The sequence below is a fragment of the Gorilla gorilla genome, chromosome 23 (assembly GCF_029281585.2).
Source record: "Gorilla gorilla gorilla isolate KB3781 chromosome 23, NHGRI_mGorGor1-v2.1_pri, whole genome shotgun sequence".
NCBI classification, from domain to species: domain Eukaryota; kingdom Metazoa; phylum Chordata; class Mammalia; order Primates; family Hominidae; genus Gorilla; species Gorilla gorilla.
Window position 1 is genome coordinate 40,822,354 of NC_086018.1, and position 20,697 is coordinate 40,843,050.

At 43.8% G+C, this 20,697-nt stretch overlaps 1 protein-coding gene across 1 annotated transcript in view; it reads right to left on the minus strand.

Annotated features, from left to right (window-relative positions):
* The window catches only part of ARFGAP3 (ARF GTPase activating protein 3), a 60,735-nt gene that overhangs the window by 32,062 nt on the left and 7,976 nt on the right, over window positions 1-20,697 (minus strand). The window contains exons 2-6 of the mRNA XM_004063591.5: window positions 18,851-18,969; window positions 12,269-12,341; window positions 6,714-6,845; window positions 5,593-5,676; window positions 2,900-2,987 (exon numbers count right to left, since the gene is read on the minus strand). Of these exons, the coding sequence (XP_004063639.1) occupies window positions 2,900-2,987; window positions 5,593-5,676; window positions 6,714-6,845; window positions 12,269-12,341; window positions 18,851-18,969 (496 nt within the window). The remainder of the gene's footprint in view (window positions 1-2,899; window positions 2,988-5,592; window positions 5,677-6,713; window positions 6,846-12,268; window positions 12,342-18,850; window positions 18,970-20,697) is intronic.

Here is a 20,697-nt window from a genome sequence, read left to right on the forward strand (position 1 = left end):
ACCCTCAATCTCAAAGCCCCTGGCCTTTTTTTTTTTTTTTTTCGAGACAGAGTCCTGTTCTGTTGCCCAGGCTGGAGTGTAGTGGTGCGAACTCGGCTCACTGCAACCTCCGCCTCCCAGGTTCAAGGGATTCTCCTGCCTCAGCCTCCCGAGTAGCTGGGATTACAGGCATGCACCACCATGCCTGGCTAATTTTTGTATTTTTAGTAGAGATAGGGTCCTGCAATGTTGGCCAGGCTGGCCTTGAACCCCTGGCCTCTAGTGATCCACCCACCTCAGCCATCCAAAGTGTTGGGATTATAGGCGTGAGCCACTGCACCTGGCCTCAAAGCCCTTTTCTGCTAATAAATTATAATAGTGAAAATAGTTAAATTATCATCTGTACTTTCACAAAAGATATATAACGCACTGTTCCTGTTTGTTAGTTAGGAGATTGTGGGAATTCTTTCTTCTCTTCTCTCTGATTGATAACGGTAAATCAATCAATGGCTCAGGTAGATTTCTCATCTTAAAAAACAATCTCTCTCTGGAGGAGCTCACAGCTCAGCAGAGGGGACACACAGTGGACATGCAAACTAAGAAACACAGTAATTTCCAGAACTGGTGTTTGCTATGCTATGAGGAAGAAAAAATGCACAAATGCAGTTGTGACTGGGAGTGCTCGCTGGCTGGTCTTAAAGCTGAACCCCAACAAAGAGGCAACCCATGCCAATCAAGGCAGAGCCACACTCCAAGCAAAACAAAAAGCAAACACAGGCAGAAAAACACCCAAGGGCAAATGTGGCTGCACTATAGTGTAAGGCTAAGAAATCAAAAAACTAAACTCCAGTTAGAGGTGTATAAATGTCTTCTTTGCAGGCATCTACAGTCATATGCCTAAAAAAAGAATGTGAAAAAAAAATCACAGGGTGCAAATCATCCACAAAACAACCACATCAGAGTTCTTTGCATAGTAAGGAAATAAGCCGTTTTTGTCTACATACGAATTGCAAATATAAGTTTATCATTTGTCTTCACTTTAAAGTACTTTTTCAAAACAGAAATGTTGTATTTTTATGTCATCAGATTTATTAACGTTTTCCTTTTATGAGATTTGAATATGCATAGAAGGGCTTCCTCAATTCAGGATAATAAAAAAGCTTTACCTATGTTTTCTTCTAGGATAATCATATTTTCATGTAAATCTTTGAACTACCTGAATTTAGCCTGGTGTAAAGAGTAAAGAAGAAATTCTACTTTGTTTTATTATTTGTTTCTAAAATGCCAGACACTTGTCCAAATTCCATTCATCAAATAACCCATTGTTACCTAGGATATGCAATGTTCTTATCCTGATTCACTGATATGTCTACTCGTATACCAGCACAATGAAAAATCAGCATTCTACTGTTTGATGGAAATCTCAGACATTCCCACCCTTATACCTATAACTCAATACAAAGGAAGCGACTCCTTTTCTTTCTTTTTCTTATTTTTTTTTTTTAGAGTCAGGGTATCTCTCTGTCACCCACGCTGGAGAGTACAGTGGTGCAATCATAGCTCACTGCAGTCTCAAACTCATAGGCTTAAGAGATCTGCCTGCCTCAGTCTCCCTAGTAGCTGGGATCACAGGCGTGCACAACCATGCCTGGCTATGCGACTCCTTTTCTTTACAACATGACTCCACTCTGGGACACAGCTGAGTGCCTCTCTCTCCTAGGACTACTTTCTTGATAAATACCACTTACTCTCCTACCCTCCAGCAAAATCCTTGCCAGAAATTTTCTCAATACCATCACCCAACCCGCGGTTGGTGACTGCTTCGTCTTTCCTGTTACGCTATGTTCCTTAGAGTAGTTCAAGGCTCAGTTTATATAAGCCAGCACTTCTTAAGGTATCATAACCCATGAACTCACTGCTTAGTTGTCCAAAGTTACATTTTTGTTGTTAATTTACACTAAGATTCTGGCCTAACAAAGGATGCACAATTTTAAAACAGAAAGAGCTGACTACTCATGTCACAAGTGATTTTTAATATGTAAGCAACTGATATATTTACAATAAATGTAATCCTGTAAGAAAGTCACCAAATGTGAATCATTATGTATCAACTATTTTTACAACAGTTTTTAAATTGAAATTTTGTGTTTGATGATAAAAGTAACCCATACTCATTATAAAAGTTCAGACACTTCAACACTGTATCAAGTGAGAACTAAAAATCCTCAGTAATTTCACTCTCTATTTAACAATTTGCTATGTGCTTTCCAGAACGTTTTTGTTATGTTTTTCTTTTTTTACAAAAATGATTATTATATTCCATGTTCAGTAATATTGTTCCCCCACTTTATAGTCTATTATGAATATTTCTTCCTGTTAAGACAGAAGGGTTGGCCAGGTGTGGTGGCTCACGTCTGTAATCCCAGCACTTTGGGAGGCCAAGGCGGGTGGATCACCTGAGGTCAGGAGTTCGAGACCAGCATGGCCAACATGGTGAAACCATGTTGCAAAAATTAGCCAGATGTGCGGTGCATGTCTGTAATCCCAGCTTCTAGGGAGGCTGAGGCAGGAGAATTGCTTGAACCCAGGAGGCGGAGGTTGCAGTGAGCCGAGATCGCGCCATCGCACTCCAGCCTCGGCGACAGAGCAAGACTTTGTCTCAAACAAAAAAAAAAAGACAGAAGGGTCTACATTTTAATATTTTTAGGTTTCAGTTTTTTTTTTTTGGATAGAGATGGGGACTATGTTGCCCACGCTGGTCTCTGACTGCTGGGCTCAGGCGATCCTCCCGCCTCAGCCTCGCAAAGTGCTGGGATTACAGGCATGAGCCACTGTGCCTGGCCCATCTTAATTTTTAATAGTTTCATAGCATGCCACTGAACCATAGAATAGTATTACATGACAGTTCTAAGGACTCCACCTTCATTATTTCCCAAAGTGGTTTCCACAGGCCTTGATGTTAAAGAAGATGGTTCCGCTATTGCTGATGCCCACGCTGTGTCACTCACCTGAAACAAGGCGAGAAAAGTCATTAGCAGACAAAGCAAGAAAACAGCCATAAAAAACAAATCAAAGCACAGGAAAAACCTAACAATTTAAACAGCCACATTCTGAGTCCCTGTTAATGGAAAGGAAGGCATATCTATTTTTTTCTTGCTTTCTTTTTTTTTTAGAAACGGGGTCTTGCTCTGTTCCCCAGGCTAGAGTGCAGAAGCACAATCATAGCTCACTGCAGCCTTGACCTCCCAGGCTCAAGCAGTGCTTCCACCTCAGCCTCCTGAGTAGCTGAGATTGCAGGCATGTGCCACCACGCCCAGCTACAGTTTAAATTTTTTGTAGAGAAGGAGTCTCACTATGCTGCCCAGGCTCGTCTCAAACGACTGGGCTCAAGCTATCCTCCCACCTCGGCCTCCCAAACTGCTGAGATTACAGGCATGAGCCACCATGCCTGGCCTGTTCTCCTCTTTCTTGATAACCATTTTTGGTAACTACTGACTGTGACAATGCTAATAAGTATGTGTAAATTATAATAGCAAAAAAAAAAAAAAAAAACCAAAAAACAAGCTTTAACAACCTGTGTACAACTTTACATAGTTTTAAATTGAAAATTAAGGAATAAGCTGGGCACAGTGGCTCACATCTGTAATCCCAGCATTTTGGGAGGCTGCGGCAGGCAGATCACCTGAGGTCAGGAGTTCGAGACCAGACTGGTCAATATGGTGAAACCCTGTCTCTACTAAAATTACAAAAAAAATTAGTCAGGCGTGGTGGCGTGGGCCTGTAATCCCAACTACTTGGGAGGCTGAGGCAGGAGAATCACCTGAACCTGGGAGGCAGAGGCTGCAGTGAGCCAAGATTGTGCCAGTGCACTCCAATGTGGGTGACAGAAGAGTAAGACTCCATCTCAAAAAAAAAAAGAAAGAAAGAAAAAAAGAAAATTAAAGAATAGATTGAGCAAGAGTTCAACAAATCGTGCTCCTTACCCAGTGGGACTGGGAGGAGCTAGAGTAGCTGGCAGAACATATGACGCTCCAAGACAGAGGTAGGCACACGTTACCTTAAAGGGCTAAATAGTAGGCCTGGTGTGGTGGCTCATGCCTATAATCCCAGCACTTTAGGAGGCCGAAGCAGGTGGATCACCTGAGGTCAGGAGTTCGAGACAAGCCTGACCAACATGGCGAAACCCTGTCTCTACTAAAAATACAAAATTAGCCAGGTGTGGTGGCGCATGCTTATAATCCCAGCTACTTGGGAGGCTGAGGCAGGAGAATCGCTTGAACCCGGGAGGTGGACGTTGCAGTGAGCCGAGATTGCGCCATTGCGCTACAGCCTGGGCAACAAGAGGGAAAACTCCATCTTTAAAAAAAAAAAAAAGAAAGGAAGAAAGAAAAGAAAGGGCCAAACAGTAAATACTGTGGCCTTTTAGGCTTTATTTTCCCTAGATCTAAGTGATCTGAGGAGAGGCCACAGAAGTACTATGGATTGCTGTCACTGTTGCTATCAGGTCACAAAGATGAAGATAGTGATATTAAGAGCACTTACTGAAGGCTTACTTTGTGCCAGGTACTAAGTACTTTTACCTGCATTAACTCATCCAATAGCTTTGAGATAATACTACATAAACAGCAAAACTGGGGCACTGAGAATGAAACCCCTATTAAAAATGTCTTCATTTTTAGTCAGTTTCAGAGCTCTGAACTGAACTGTGGCACACTACTAGTAATAAATTCTCAGTTCTCCCTGGCAGCTAGGTAAGACATGCAACTAAATTTCAGCTCATAGGACATAAGTAGAAGGGATGGGAGCTCCCTCTAGACTTTTTCTGTAAAAGAATAGGGCATTTGTGGTGGGGTACAGTGGCTCACACCTATAATCCCAGAACTTTGGGTGGCCAAGGCGGGGGGATCACCTGAGGTCAGGAGTTTGAGACCAGCCTGGCCAATATGGTGAAACCTCGTCTCTACTACAAATACAAAAATTAGCCAGGTGTGGTGGCGTGCACCTGTAGTCCCAGCTACTCGGGAGGCTGAGGCAAAAGAATCGCTTGAACCCAGGAGGTGGAGATTGCAGTGAGCCAAAATCACGCCATTGCACTCCACCCTAGGTGACAAGAGCGAAACTCCATCTCAAAAAAAAAATTAGCTGGGTGTGTTGGTGCGCACCTGTAGTCCCAGCTACTCGGGAGGCTGAGGCTGGAGAATCACTTGAACCCAGGGGGCAGAGGTTGTAATGAGCTGAGATCGTGCCGCTGCACTCCAGCCTGGGAAACAGAGCCAGATTCAGTCCCCCCAAAAATAAATAAATAAAAGAATAGGGCATTAGCTCTCAAGGATGCTTGTCCTCTTCTCTTAAGCTGGGAGAGTCTTAAACTGGAGCAGCTGCTTTAGACCCTGAGATGGAAGCCATATGTTGAGAACAGCGAAGTCAGTCCATCAGTCAACGGCAGATATCCTAACCTTGGAATTGTTGATAATGTCATTTCTCTCTTCAGTAGTTATGTTTCAGGACTTCTTGTTACAAGAGCTTAGCCTACATCCTAACATTTTAAATATGCACCTTTTGTTAACTGTCAGAGTAAGCACACTTTAAAATGATGTGAAGCATAATACATACCTCAGGAGAAACGTGAGAGGCAAAAAAATCTTCCTCCTTTGGTGGAGGGGACAAAGGTGGAACCACACAACTATCAAGCCACAGCTAGAACAAAAAAACAACGCAGGGCTGAGCATTTCATCCGGCCTGTAAAGGGTTTTATTTGATACCTTTCGCTTCCCTTATAGAGACCTGTTTCCTAAAGATTGGTGCTTTCCATTCTTATAAAATCAGTAACATCCCTACAGAGGACCTCTGCGTGCACTTTAGTAATCTATCATCCAGTAAATTTTGCTTCCAAACCTTGAGGAAGTCAAGTACCTCAAACACATAAACCATTTCTGAAAAGGAAAGATCAAAGACTTCATATCTAAATGCAGGTTCCAAATGATAATCAATCCTCATTATTCACGGATTCCATATTTATGAATTTACCTACTTGCTAAAATTTACTTTTAACCCAAAATCAGTCCTCGTGGTGTTTTCAGTCATTTGGAGAACAGTGCAGCAAAAAATGAGTTGCCCGAGAAGCACGTTCTCAGCTGAGGTAGAACAAGACACACTACTCTGCCTTCTTGTTTCAGTTCTCATAACAAAGGTCCTTTCTGCAGTTTATTTTGTGCTATGTTCTTCATATTCCCATGCTTTTTATTGAGGATGTCATTTTTTAAGATGCCTCTCAATGCAGTACTGAAGGGCTATCTAATGTTCTGAAGCACATGAAGGCTGTGATGTGCCTCATGGAGAAAATTCAGGCATTAAATAAGCTTCATTCAGGGCTGAGTTATAGTCCTTGGCTGTGAGTTCAATATTCATGAGCCATCACTATATATTTAAAAAGGTGTCTTTAAATAGAAACACATGTTAAATAAGGTTATGTATTGATCAGTTGATGAAAATGAGACCAGAGCTTATAGTAACCTAATCCTGTATTTCTCCTGGGAGCAATGTTTTAGTATTCACTAATCCAGTACTCATGATGAATTTACAGAACATAACTACTTCAATAGTAAGAATCTACTGTACACTAATTCCTTGTAAGACAACTCAGGTAGAAAAGTTTTACTATTCAGGATAAAAATCACTTTTTCTATGAAGTGAACATGTATCTAAAGGAAACAATCCAGCCTCCAGTGACTTACATCAGTGCCATGCTTCCGTGTTGCTTGAGAGGCGAGCGATTTGATTTTCTCCCTATACAGCTGAGCAGCACGACTGTTGTACTTGGCATTGGTGTCATTGGTGGAACACCCATGTTGATGAAAAAAGGAAGACTACAGAGAAAAGCAGGCACATTAATATTTTCGTAAAACTACGTATGGCCAGGCGCAGTGGCTCATGCCTGTAATCCCAGCACTCTGGGAGGCCGAGGCATGCAGATCACGAGGTCGGGAGATCGATACCATCCTGGCTAACACGGTGAAACGTTGCCTTTACTAAAAATACAAAAAATTAGCCAGGCGTGGTGGCGGGCGCCTGTAATCCCAGCTACTTGGGAGGCTGAGGCAGGAGAATGGCGAACCCGGGAGGCGGAGCTTGCAGTGAGCTGAGATCGTGTCACTGCACTCCAGCCTGGGCAACAGAGCAAGACTCCATCTCAAAACAACAACAACAACAAAAACTAGCTATGAGACTTGCATTACAAAATGAAATAACTAGTCCTCATTTGTCCATTAAACCATCTCTGTCATTGTGAACTTTATTTGGGGAGAAGCTTTCTACTCAGGACTACTTTTAATTCATGAGCAATCCATTTCTTTTCTTTTTTTTTTTTTTTTTTTTTTTGAGAGAGAGTCTTGCTCTGTTACCCAGGCTGCAATGCAGTGGCTCCATCTCGGTTCACTGCAAACTCCACCTCCTGGGCTCAAGTGATCCCACCACCTCAGCCTCCCAAATAGCTGGGACTAGAGGTGTGTGCCACTACGCCTGGCTAATTTTTGTATTTTTTGTAGAGATGGGGTCTTGTTATGTTGCTAGTCTTGAACTCCTGAGCTCAAGGAATCCACTTGCCTTGGCCTCACAAAGTGCTGGATTACAGGCGTGAGCCACTGCTCCTGGCCCTTTTCTTTGTTTTTTGAGATGGTCTGACTCTGTCACCTAGGCTGGAGGGTAGTGTGGCATGATCATGGCTCACTGCAGCCTCCAACTCCTGGATTCAAGCAATCCTCTCACCGTGGCTTCCCAAAGTGCTGGGATTAGAAGTGTGAACCACTACACTTCGTCCACAATCAATCTCAAAATGGATTCCAGTAAATCAGAATTTTTGACAAATTAGTGAGGAGCTACATTAATGTTTACCTTGTTCAGCACTATTTTATCATTAACAGATACTACAATATAGGTAAGATGATAAAACAAGTATTTAAACAATTAAAAGAAACTGCTTTTACCCACTTCATGAGGATCCATGTATAGACACGAATTATAGAATTCATATCTTAATTAAAACAGGTCTTCTAAGAACCTATACGAGTGATCCTTTGATGAACCTAATTTAACTGATAACGATATTGGTCACCCACATGTTCCGGATCCTGTTGTGAGTGCTTCATGGGCATCATCTCATTCAACCCTCATAGCAACACTATCAGACAGTCACTACTGCTGTCTACACTTTACAGATGGGGAAAATGAAGCACAGAGAGGTTCAACAGCATGCCCCAAGTCACATGGGTAGCAAGGGACAGAGTTAGGATTCAAATACAAAAAGGATGCTTCCAAGCACATAACTCACAGCTCCACTGGCTAAACTGAATGACCACTCATCTGAGCCTTCCCTCCCCATGTCCCCCGACCCCTGATGGCTTGAGATGAGAAAGCTCCTTTCTGGAGTTTGGAGGGTGACTCTGCAACCTTGGGAAGGCTTAGAAATAAGAACAGGTAAGTCAAACCAACAGTGCTAAGTTTAGGAAGAAGTTTGTGAACATCATGATAATGGGCAAAGGTTTCTAAAAAGATGCTTGAGGCTGGGCACAGTGGCTCATGCCTGTAATCCTAGCACTTTGGGAAGCCAAAGCAGGAGGATTGCTTGAGGCCAGGAATTTGAGACCAACCTGGGAACCAAAGTGAGACCACGCCTCTACAAAAAAACAGAAAATCAATAAAAAATTAATAAGAAACACTGGCTGGGCCCGGCAGCTCATGCCTGCAATCCCAGCATTTTGGGTGGCAGAGGTGGGCAGATCACTTGAGCCTAGGAGTTCGAGACCAGCCTGGCAACATGGCAAAACCCTGTCTCTACTAAAAATGTAAAAAACTTGTTGTGCGTGGTGGTACTTGCCTGTAGTCCCAGCTACTTGGGAGGCTGAGTGAGAGAATCACCTGAGCCCAGGAAGTTGAGGCTGCAGTGAGCTATGATTTTGCCACTGCACTCCAGCCTAGGCAAAAGGAGTGAGACTCTATCTAAAAAAGAAAAACAAAAACAAAAAAAAAGCCTTGAAACATCTAAGGCATACTTCTTTTTTTTTTTTTTTTTTTTTTGAGACAGTCTTGCTTGATTACCCAGGCCGGAGTGCAGTGGCACAGTGAACACTGCTCACTGTAGCGTCAACCCCCTGGACTCAAGTGATTCTTCTGCCTCAGACTCCCAAGTGGCTAGGACTACAGGCATGCACCACTATGCCTGGCTAATTTAAAATTTTTTTTTTGTAGACTTTGTTGTCCAGGCCGGTCTTGAACTCATGGGCTCAAGTGGTCCTCCTGCCTCGGACTCCCAAAGTTCTGGGATTACAGGTAGGAGCAACCATGCCTGGCCAGGCATATATTTTTAATTAAGAGGGGCAAAAATTGTTTCTTGAAAAGTGAAAAAAAAATCTTAGTTATTACAATGGTTTATGGCCTTCCAAGGGTCACCTCTACCTGACAAAATTGTATTCCTTAGTATTTAAATTTATCTCATTAGGGAAACATTGGATCCAATTTAAATGGAAAATTATCTAATTAATTGATTTTTATGCTTAGGGACAACGAAGAAAAAAGACTGAGAAACTAGCATTTTGGAAACTGCTATTTTAGACCTCTGACTTTAACTATTTAATTTATATATATATATATATATATATTTTTTTTTTTTTTTTTTTTTTTGAGACAGGGTCTTGCTCTGTCACCCAGGCTGGAGTGTAATGGCATGATCACAGCTCACTGCAGCCTTGAACTCCTGGGCTCAAGTGATCCTCCCACCTCAGCCTCCTGAGTAGCTGAGGCTATAGGCAGGTTCCACTATGCCTTGCTAATTTTTAAGTCTTTTGTATGATGAGGTCTCACTATATTGCCCAGGCTGGTCTTAGACTCCTGGACTCAAGTGATCCTCTCGCCTCAGCCTCCCGAAGTGTTGGGATTCCAGGCACGAGCCACCATGCCTGGCCATAATTTTTATTTGAAATGCATACAAATTTGATTTCTTATACTTTAGCATATAAGAAACGCCTAAAGGAATTCCATTTACTCCATCTACACCATTTTGGCCTGATAAATAGGTTACCAGTGCCGTGCAAGATTTGGCTGGCTAGATTTGTAAGGCTGCCAGTTCAGTGTTTGAGATAATCAAATATACTGAATTTGTAAATAAAGTTTAAAATGTTTGAAAATCCTTAATTAGGCCGGGCGCGGTGGCTCATGCCTGTAATCCCAGCACTCTGGGAGGCTGAGGCGGGCGGATCACGAGGTCAGGCGATCGAGACCATCCTAGCTAACATGGTGAAACCCCGTCTCTACTAAAAATACAAAAAATTAGCTGGGCGTGGTGGCGGGCGCCTGTAGTCCCAGCTACTCGGGAGGCTGAGGCAGGAGAATGGCGTGAACCTGGGAGGCAGAGGTTGCACAGAGCTGAGATTGGACCGCTGCACTCCAGCCTGGGTGACAGAGCAAGACTCCATCTCAAAAAAAAAAAAGAAAAAAGAAAATCCTTAATTAGGTTTGTAAATGGGGTTAAGGAAATCAGTTCTTTAAAATTATAAATTAATTGAATATTTTAAGGTTATTTTTTCACAGAACTTAACACACAATATTTATGTTTGTGTTTAGAAATTAACACACAATATTTGCTATATTTAAAGACATGAAGAATGGGTTTTTTGGTCGGGCGCGGTGGCTCACGCCTGTAATTCCAGCACTTTGAGAGGCCAAGGCAGGGCGGATCACTTGAGGTCAGAAGTTTGAGACCAGCTCGGCCAACATGGTGAAACCTCGTCTCTACTAAAAATACCAAAATATCCAGGCATGGTGACGTGCACCTGTAGTCCCAGCTACTCAGGAGGCTGAGGCAGGAGAATCTCTTGAACCCGGGAGGTGGAGGTTGCAGTGAGCTGAGATGGCGCCACTGCACTCCAGCCTGGGCAACAGAGCCAGACTCTGTCTCAAAAAAAAAAAAAAAAAGAATGGGTTTTTTAATTTGTAGATTTAAGAAGTTAAATATTAATTTAAATACAAGCATTCCATCCTTACCACAAAAGTCACCCCAGTTATTAAAAAACTATTATCATAAAGAAGCCTCCAGTTTCTCTGTACCCTCACTTCCTGTTTTAATTTTCTTAAAGCACTTATCACTGCCTTTTTCCTGTGAACATATTTCTTTGATTACTCTCTGACTGCCCCTGTCTATAAGAGGGGATCTTGGTTATTTTTATTTATAATAAAATATCCCCTATAAGAGGGGATATTGGTTATTTTATTTATTATTTTGATAATCTATCAACTCACTCTATCTATCACTGATCTCACTCTATCAACCAGGCTGGAGCACAATGGTGCGATCTCAGCTCACTGCAACCTCTACCTCCCAGGCTCAAGAGATCCTCCCACCTCAGCCTCCCGAGTAGCTGGGACTACAGGTATGCACCACCATGATTTGCTAATTTTTGCATTTTTTGCAGAAACGGGGTTTTGCCACGTTGTCCAGGTTGGTCTTATATTCATGGGCTCAAGTCGATCTGCCTGCCTCAGCCTCCCAAAGTTCTAGGATTACAAGCATGAGCCACCGTGCCCAGCTGGGGATCTTGTTTGTCTTGTCTGTCACTATATCACCAGCAGCTAGCCAACGCTTCCTGTTTATTAGGTGTTTAACAGATTTTTGAATAAACAAGTCAACTGGGTCTGTCCAACTCCAAAACCCATCAGGCTCTCTGCTTCTTCTCATAGGGCTTCCCAAACTTTCAAGTATTGAACTCTTTTTGTTTGTTTGTTTGTTTTTTGGGATGGAGTCTCGCTCTGTCACCCAGGCTGGAGTGCAGTGGTGTGATCTCGGCTCACTGCAACCTCTGCCTCCCAGGTTCATGCAACTCTCCTGCCTCAGCCTCCCGAGCAGCTGGGATTACAGGTGTGCGCCACCATGCCCAGCTAATTTTTGTTATTACTATTATTTTTTTAGTAGAGATGGGGTTCCACCATGTTAGCCAGGCTGGTCTCGAACTCTTGACCTCAAGTGATCCGCCCGCCTCAGCCTCCCAAAGTGTTGGGATTACAGTCGTGAGCCACCACACCTGACCTGTTTGTTTTTTATAAATAGAGGGTCCTGCCATGTTGCCCAGGGTGGTCTTGAACTCCTGGGCTCCAGTGATCCTCCCAAACGCCTGTAATTTCAGCCTCCCAAATGGCTGAGATTATAGGCATGAGCCACTGCACCTAGCCTGAGCTTCTTTACTATTATAGCATAACAAATATTTAAACAAGAAGGAAAATGACGAGTTTGAGATGAACTTACTGCACTAGCGTTTCCTCCGACTTGCATGCATCGCAACTGAAACCATGACCAGTTAGAATCCAACTCTGTAGATCTAAATGGAAAGAATATTACTGTTAATATTTTTTATCCCCAGGAGCAAAATCAGTGAGCTTTTGAGAACAAGGTTTCCTTAGGCTTTAGGATCCTAAAGAATTCTAAGTTTGTGTCAACAAGGACCCACACTTTTGGGATGCTAGGACTCCAGAGTGGATGATGGTTGGCATGAGCAACCCCTGGCTCCTCTCGTCCTTCCTGGAATGCAGGGCACAGGGACATGACAAGTGTCAGCGGGCTGCTGGAACGACACCAACTCTTTGCCTCCCATCCTTGGTTGGATATGATTTGAAATTTGGTAATGTGTCTCTACTTGAAACAGATGCACTGTTTGGATGTTTTCAGGTCAGTGATCTACTTGTCCAGTTTGATCGCTACCAGAAGCTTGGAGGATGCTCATTCTCTTATCACAAGGTAGAAGAGACCTACCCAACATCACGACCAGCAGGGAGAGGAAAAAACACAAGATTTCATGCTCCTGAAGTGAAAGCTACAAGCACTCCCTGCCCCTTCCACACCTTATGCCTAACTTCTCTCCACTGTAAGATCAAATCTGAAACAAGTAAAGGCAGTGAGTATAGCCTCAACAATGCACATTCACCAAGGGGTCGATGGTAAAGCAACAATGTTAGAATCTTTATACTGAATCCACAGAAATGAGCAAAAAGCAGAGGTTGTTATTCAGTAATAGCTTGCCCTACGCTAACTGTAAAGGAATGTGGATATTTTAGAATGAGTATAGGCAGAATACCTTTTACAAAATGGGCAAGGAAGAAAGAAAAGAAAAGAAGCTTTAGGTCCACCAAAACTTTCCTTTGTGCTGCCCTTATATTTACTAATTTCTTTTTTTTTTTTTTTTGAGACAGGGTCTCACTCCATCACCCAGGAATGGAGTGGTGTGATCACAGCTCATTGCAGCCTCAACCAGGATTGCTCAAGCAATCCTCCTGTCTCAACCTCCCAAGTAGATGGTAGCTACCATGCAGGGCTTTTTTTTTTTTTTTTTTTTTTTTTTGAGACGGAGTTGCCCAGGCTGTTGCCCAGCCTGTTGCCCAGGCTGGAGTGCAATGGTGCGATTTTGACTCACTGCAACCTCTGCCTCCTGGGTTCAAGTGATTCTCCTGCCTCAGCCTCCTGGGCAGCTGGGATAACAGGCAAGAGTCACTACGCCCGGCTAATTTTTGTATTTTTAGCAGAGACGGGGTTTCTTCATGTTGGTCAGGTTGGTCTCAAACTCCCGACCTTAGGTGATCCACCCGCCTTGACCTCCCAAAGTACTGTGATTACAGGCATGAGCCACCGTGCCCAGCCTTTTTTTTTTTTTTAAATAGAGATAGGGTCTTGTTATGTTGCCCAAGCTGGTCTAGAACTCCTGGGCTCATGCAATCCTCCCACCTCAGCCTCTCAGTGTTGGGATTACAGGTGTGAGCCACCATGCCCAGTGAACCATACCTTTTTTTTTTTTGAGACACAGCCTCGTTCTGTTGCCCAGGCTAGAGTGCAGTGATGCGATCTCAGCTCATGGTAACCTCTGCCTTCTGGATTCAAGCAATTCTTGTGCCCCAGCCTCCAGAGGTAGCTGGGATTAGAGGCGTGCGGAACCACACCTGGCTAATTTTTGTAATTTTAGTAGAGACGGGGTTTTGCCATTTTGGCCAGGCTAGTCTTGAACTCCTGGCCTCAAGCAAACCCTCATCTCAGCCTCCCAAAGTGCATACCATTATTAATCTTAGAGTTTTACTTATAGACAATCTCAGTAACTTCCCAGCCGCCCTTTGTTTATAACTTGTTTGATTACCTCTATAAGGTCATAAAAAGCGTTGCCTTTCTACACCAACATCATAAAAAGGTTCTCCCCAGTGTCCACCGAGCAGGAGCCCAGATTCTGCCCTGGTCATCATCAACATGTTCTAGGGCTCACTATGTGCCAGGCTGTATGGGGCTCTCTTGCTCGCTCCTGCCAACACCCTGTACGGCAGGTCCTAGTATTCTCACCCTCACTTTCAAGAGAAGGAAAGTAAGACATTCAGAGGTAAGGAACACACCCAAGGCCAGGAAACGACAGCTCAGATTTGCCTCCCCCCGACCCCCCAACCACATCCCCGCTCCTGCATCCTCAGCCTCGGTCCTCACCTCTTCCTGATGCTGTCTCCTGCTCTGCCCAGGCTGAGTCAGCCTCCCCACATGCCTTACCCCTCCAGGGCCTCAGGAGTGAACTTTTAGCTCCCAGCGTGGCAGCTAAAGCGCTCCACAATATGACACAGATCCTCTCCTTTCACCCTTACTTCTCTTTATTTTCCTATGCATACAAAAAGTCACTATGAAGCATTTCGCTTTTTCCTGCTTTTATATCTGAAGGTCCGAGTGCTGACCTCAATTTTCCCTCCCTTGTCTCCATTATCTTTTTTTGTTGTTGTAGAGATGAGGTCTCACTATGTTGCCCAGGTTGGTCTTAAACTCCTGGGCTCAAGCTATCCTCCCACCCCGGTCTCCCAAGTGCTGGGATTACAGGCGCAAGCCACCATGCCCGGCCTTGTCTCCATTATCAAAACTTCACCAAACCTTCCAAGTTCATTGCAAATGTTACCTCTTTTAAACTTTGCCTTATTTTCCAACCAGAAGTGGGCACAGGACTTAGTTTGCATCTCTCATGCATAACTTTGCAGTCTATCTTCTTATTTACATTGTATTTAAGCCTGTCCCTAACCCCAGGCCAACAAGATCGATGCAGGGATCCCATTCACCTTTAATAAGCTCATGAAATACGTAACTGCAAACTTGAGAAGAAACAGAGCTAGAGGGGAGGAGCAGCCTGAAACATGGAGATCCCAGCAATGGAGGTGAAAAGGGGCAGAGGTCAGTTCAATCAGGTCCACTCTGGGAGCAGTCAGCAACCAATGCAGTTTGTCCTCTCCATATACTCTTAATCTGCCTTCCCCCTTTTGCTTGGCAAAAACCATAACTTATAAATTATTTTTCCTCTGTAAATTTGTTGACTTGAAATCCTAGTTAAAGAAAAAAAACTCCACTTAAATATGCACACCACCCATGCCACACAGGAAGCAGTGCATGTGTGTGTGTCTGGCAGTGGGAGGGGAAGAAGAGGGGAAAAGTATTCTAGAGGAGAGACTTTATATATTTTGGGGCTGCCTGGATTTTTTCCCAATTAGCTAGTGGGTTTTTTTGGGTTTTTTTTGGTTGTTGTTGTTGTTGTTTTTTGAGTCAGGTTCTTTGTTCTGTCACCCAGACTGAAGTGAAGTGGTGAGATCATAGCTCACGGCAGCCTCAAACTCCCATGCTCGGCTAGGTGCTGTGGCTCATGCCTGTAAACCCAGCACTTTGGGAAGCTGGGTGGGTGGATCACATGAGGTCAGGAGTTCAAGACCAGCCTGGCCAACATGGTGAAACCACGTCTCTACTAAAAATACAAAAATTAGCTGGGTGTGGTGGCACACATCTGTAATCCCAGCTACTTCGGAGGCTGAAGCAGGAGAATTGCTTGAACCCGGGAGGCGGAGGTTGCAGTGAGCTGAGATCATGCCATTGCACTCCAGCTGAGGGGATAGAGTGAGACTCTGTCTCAAAGAAAAAAAAAAAGCAAATAAAAAACCCAAAAAACTCCCAAGCTCAAGTGATCTTTCCACCTTGGCCTCCCAAAGTGCTGGGATTACAGGTGTGAACCACTATGTCCGGCCCCCCAGTTTTTTTTAAAGAACAAAAATGTTTAAAGAATAGCTCTTCTCTGCCTTAAAAATAACAATAAAAACAATACTGAGTACCTTCTCATCCCTGACTTTTTCTTGCCCAAATCCTAGACTCCTGCCCTAAGGTTGTATCATGAATTTTAATTGTTGTTTTTGAATCATTTACAAGCATTGTGATTCATACAGTTCTATTTATCTGACTTTTAAAAGGTCAGTGACTAAACCTGCAATGGCCCAAACAGATCCTGCTGTACTGCCCCTCAGGCTCTAGGTCACTCCTTCCCTCAGGGAGGAACACATCATAAAACCACCCGATTTCCTGGAATGGCTTAAACTGGAAGTATTCTTTAGCGATGAGGAAGAAGGAGAGCCAGGTTATAATGGGCGAGACTTAGCAGAAAGAAAGAGGGAAAGAACACAGTAAAGACAGAAAGAAGAGAAGTAACTAGGTATTGCCTTGAGTCTAGTCTTCATCTGCTCTGGGCAGAGTAGGTTACCATAAGTTAACTGGTAATGATCAATCTGGAAAACAAAGTACATTAAAAACAAGCTTTAGCCGGGGTAATCCCAGCACTTTGGGAGGCCGAGGCGGGCGGATCACCTGAGGTCAGGAGTTCAAGACCAACCTGGCCAACACGGCGAAACTCTGTCTCTACTAAAAGTACAAAAATTAGCTGGACGTGGTGGCACATGCCTGTAATCCCAGCTACTTAGGAGACTGAGGGCAGGAGAATCATTTGAACCTGGGAGGCAGAAGTTGAAGTGAGCCAAGATCGTGCCACTGCACCCCAGCCTGGGTGACAAAGCAAGACTCCATCTCAAAAAAAAAAAACCCTAAAACAACAACAAAAAAAACCCAAGTTTGATTCAATGGGGAAAAGACAGTCTTTTCAACAAATGGTGATGGAAAAACTAGGTATCCGCATACAAAAGAATGAAGTTGAACTCTTACCTGACATTGTGAACAAAAATTAATTCAAAATGAATCAAAGACTTAAAGGTAAGACCTAAAACTATAAAACTCTTAGAAGAAAACAGAAGGCAAGGCCAGGCACAGTGGCTCACGCCTGTAATCCCAATACTTTGGGAGGACGAGGGGGGTGAATCACAAGGTCAGGAGATCAAGACCATCCTGGCCAACAAGGTGAAAGCCCATCTCTACTAAAAATACAAAAATTAGCTGGGTGTGGTGGTGCGCACTTGTAATCCCAACTACTTGGGAGGCTGAGGCAGGAGAATCGCTTGAACCCAGGAGGTGGAGGTTGCAGTGAGCTGACATCGCGCCATTGCACTCCAGCTTGGGCGACAAGAGCAAAACTCCATCTCAAAAAAAAAAAAAAAAAAAAAGACAAAGAATTATAATAGATTTTATCCTATAGAAACAAATGCTCCTTTTTAATAATCACGTTCTATCAATATTTCAATATTCCTTAAGTCATAATATAAGATTGCTTGCCACAGTTCCAAATGGGCAGCCTAGCTGGTTCCTTCCCTAGAAAAGATGGAGTAGGGAAATCTCTGGAAATTGTCTGGGGGAGGCGGCAATGACTAAGCCATGGCTGTTTGAGGGTGCCCTGCACAAGTTCTCCTGGCAAGGGCCTGTGGCAGCTGACAGGCAGGCCTTGCTTAGCTTCCAAGCCCTGGGGATCTTTCCATTATTTCTTTTATTATTTCAATTTATTTCACTTCACAAATAGTCCTGCCTCCCACTGGACTGTGGGGTTATCCCATCAGACTGTCAGCCCAAAGGTGGTGTCTTCTTCTGATGCAAAAGGCCCCATATGGGCTATTGCCATAGAGTATCAGAAGTAGAAGACGGTTTACTCACCAGAGGGGCCAATGCAGCCCAAGTCTTCAGATAAAAGGAGAAAAAAGATCTTCATGTTATAAACATTTTAAACTGCCACTAAAAATCATTCACTCAGGCTTTGTGATACTAGTGTCCTTGGAAGCCAGAGCTATAAGATTACGCTGGAAGTGAAGCCCTGATACAAGGAGAGTGTCTCATCATTGACATAAACTCTCCACTTTGGAGGACATAGGACAGACCCACAACACCTGATTCCCCTTCTCCCATGAGTCTGTACTTTGTACTGCTGAATTATTAGAAGATGATTGTCATAAATCGGTTTTTCATTGCTTGTAACAGAATTCCTGAAACTGGGTAATTTATAAAGAAAAGAAGTTGATTTCTTACAGTTAAGGAGGCTGAGAAGACCAAGGTCAAGGGGCTACATCTGGTAAGAACCTTCTTACTGGTTGGACTCTGTAGAGTCCAGAGGCAGCATCGCCTAGTGAGAACGCTGAGCGTGCTAGCTCAGGTCTCTCCTCCTCTTCCTATAAAGCCGCTTACATGATAACCCATTAATCCATACCAATGAGGGTTCAATCAATTCTTAAAGGCCTCACCTTTTAATATTGTATGGCAACACTGAAAATCACATTTCTTTCTTTCTTTCTTTTTTTTTTTTTTAAGAGACAGGGTCTTACTCTGTCGCCCAGGCTGGAATGCAGCGGCAAGATCATAGTTCACTGCAGCCTTGACTCCGGGGCTTAAGTGATCCTCCCACTTCAGCCTCCTGAGTAACTAGGACTACAGTTATACATCATCACACCACAACATTTTTTATTTTTTGTAGAGGCTGAGTTCGCTTGAGCCCAGTGAGCTATGACGGCACTATTGCAGCCAAGGTGACAGGCGACAAGGCAAGACCCTGTCTCAAAAAAAGAAAAGAAAAAAGGGAAAAAAACACCCATGTAACAATGTAATCAATCTCACCCCAATGAGAGAAGATTCACTTACCGAATAAAACTCAAGTGAACACCAAGTGACCGGTGGGACCCTGAGCAATCAATGCAAAGGAACACTCCATAGGTTACGCTTGCCCAGCTGGGATTTTTGGCACCACAATCAAAACACACCTGAAAAAAAAATGTTAAATTCAGTTACTAATTTATGTTAGCCAAATAAATTATCCTGTAAGATACAGTAAATGACTTAGCTTGAAAACTGTTTAACCTTTAAAATGTAAACTTTGGGATTGTATTATTAGAAAATATCTCACCTAGGTTTTTTTAAAAGCCTCAAATTTCATGCTCTTTTATTATTATATTATATATAATTACATTAATTATAAATTAGTATAGTTAATTACTATATTATGTATTTTTTTATTCTGAGACAGAGTCTTGCTCTGTCACCCAGGCTGGAGTTGCAATGGTGCGATCTCGGCTCACTGTAACCTCCGCTTTCTGGGTTCAATTGATTCTCCTGCCTCTGCCTCCGGAGTAGCTGGGACTACAGGCTCACACCACTATACCCAACTAATTTAGTACTTTTAGTAGAGATGGGGTTTTACCATGTTGGACAGGCTGGTCTCGAACTCCTGACCTCAGGTGATCCGGCAGCCTCGGCCTCCCATAGTGTTGGGATTACAGGCACGAGCCACTGTGCCCAGTTTACTATATGATTTATATAGTATATTACAGATTATGTTATATATATATATATTTATTTATTTTTGAGACAGAGTCTCGCTCTGTCACCCAGGCTGGAGTGCAGCGGCACGATTTCGTCTCACCGCAAGCTCCGTCTCCAGGTTCATGCCATTCTCCTGCCTCAGCCTCCTGAGTAGCTGGGACTACAGGCGCCCGCCACCACGCCTGGCTAATTTTTTGTATATTTAGTAGAGATGGGGTTTCACCGTGTTAGCCAGGATAGTCTCGATCTCCTGACCTCGTGATCCACCCGCCTTGGACTCCCAAAGTGCTGGGATTACAGGCGTGAGCCACCGCGCCCGGGCTATCATGTATATATTTTAACAATGCACACTATACGTAGTGAAGAGAATTTAGGTTTGTGTACCATCTCAAACATGCCTTATCCTTGAAGCATCAGCAGGGATCCTACCAGTCATGTAAAGGAATGCTAGTGAGGGAAGCAGCCCTGCCTGGAAACACTCCAGCCCTACCATCCTTCCTGGCAGTGGCTATACCAGATGGCAGGCTGTTGCGCATATTGCTTCTCTCCCCAGCCAGAGGAAGAGGTTGTGGCAGCCAGACTCCAAGATGGCCCCAATGAAACCCACCTCCTGGTATTTGCATCCCGCGTAATCTCCACCCTCACTTTACCAAGGTGATCTGTGTGTCTGTGTGTGTATGGCAGAAATGACCATGTCATTTTTGAGATTGGGTTACAAATGACACTATGGCCTTTTCCTGTCTCCCCCACTCTCTTTTTCTCTCTCCCCCTCTCTCCCTCCCCACCTTGGATCACTAGCTCTAGGGGAAGCCAGGTGCCATGTCTTGAGGACACTCAGGTTGCCCTGTGGAGAGGGTGAAGTGCTGAGGAGTTGAGGCCCTCAGTCCAACTGCCAGCGAGGAGAGGAGGCCTGCCAACCACCATGTGAGTAAGCTCCCAGATGACCTCAGCCCTGGCCAACAGCTTGACTGCAGCCTCATGAAAGACCCTGGGTCAGAAGCAGCCAGCTAAGTCACCCCCAAATTCCTGACCCTCAGAACTATCTGTTGTTTTACGATGCCAAGTTGGGGGTGATCTGATACACAGCAATAGATGACTAATACAGAGAGATACTCCTTTATGAAATGCTGTGCCCTTCTCTACCTCCACCGCCTCACTCCGTCCAGGTC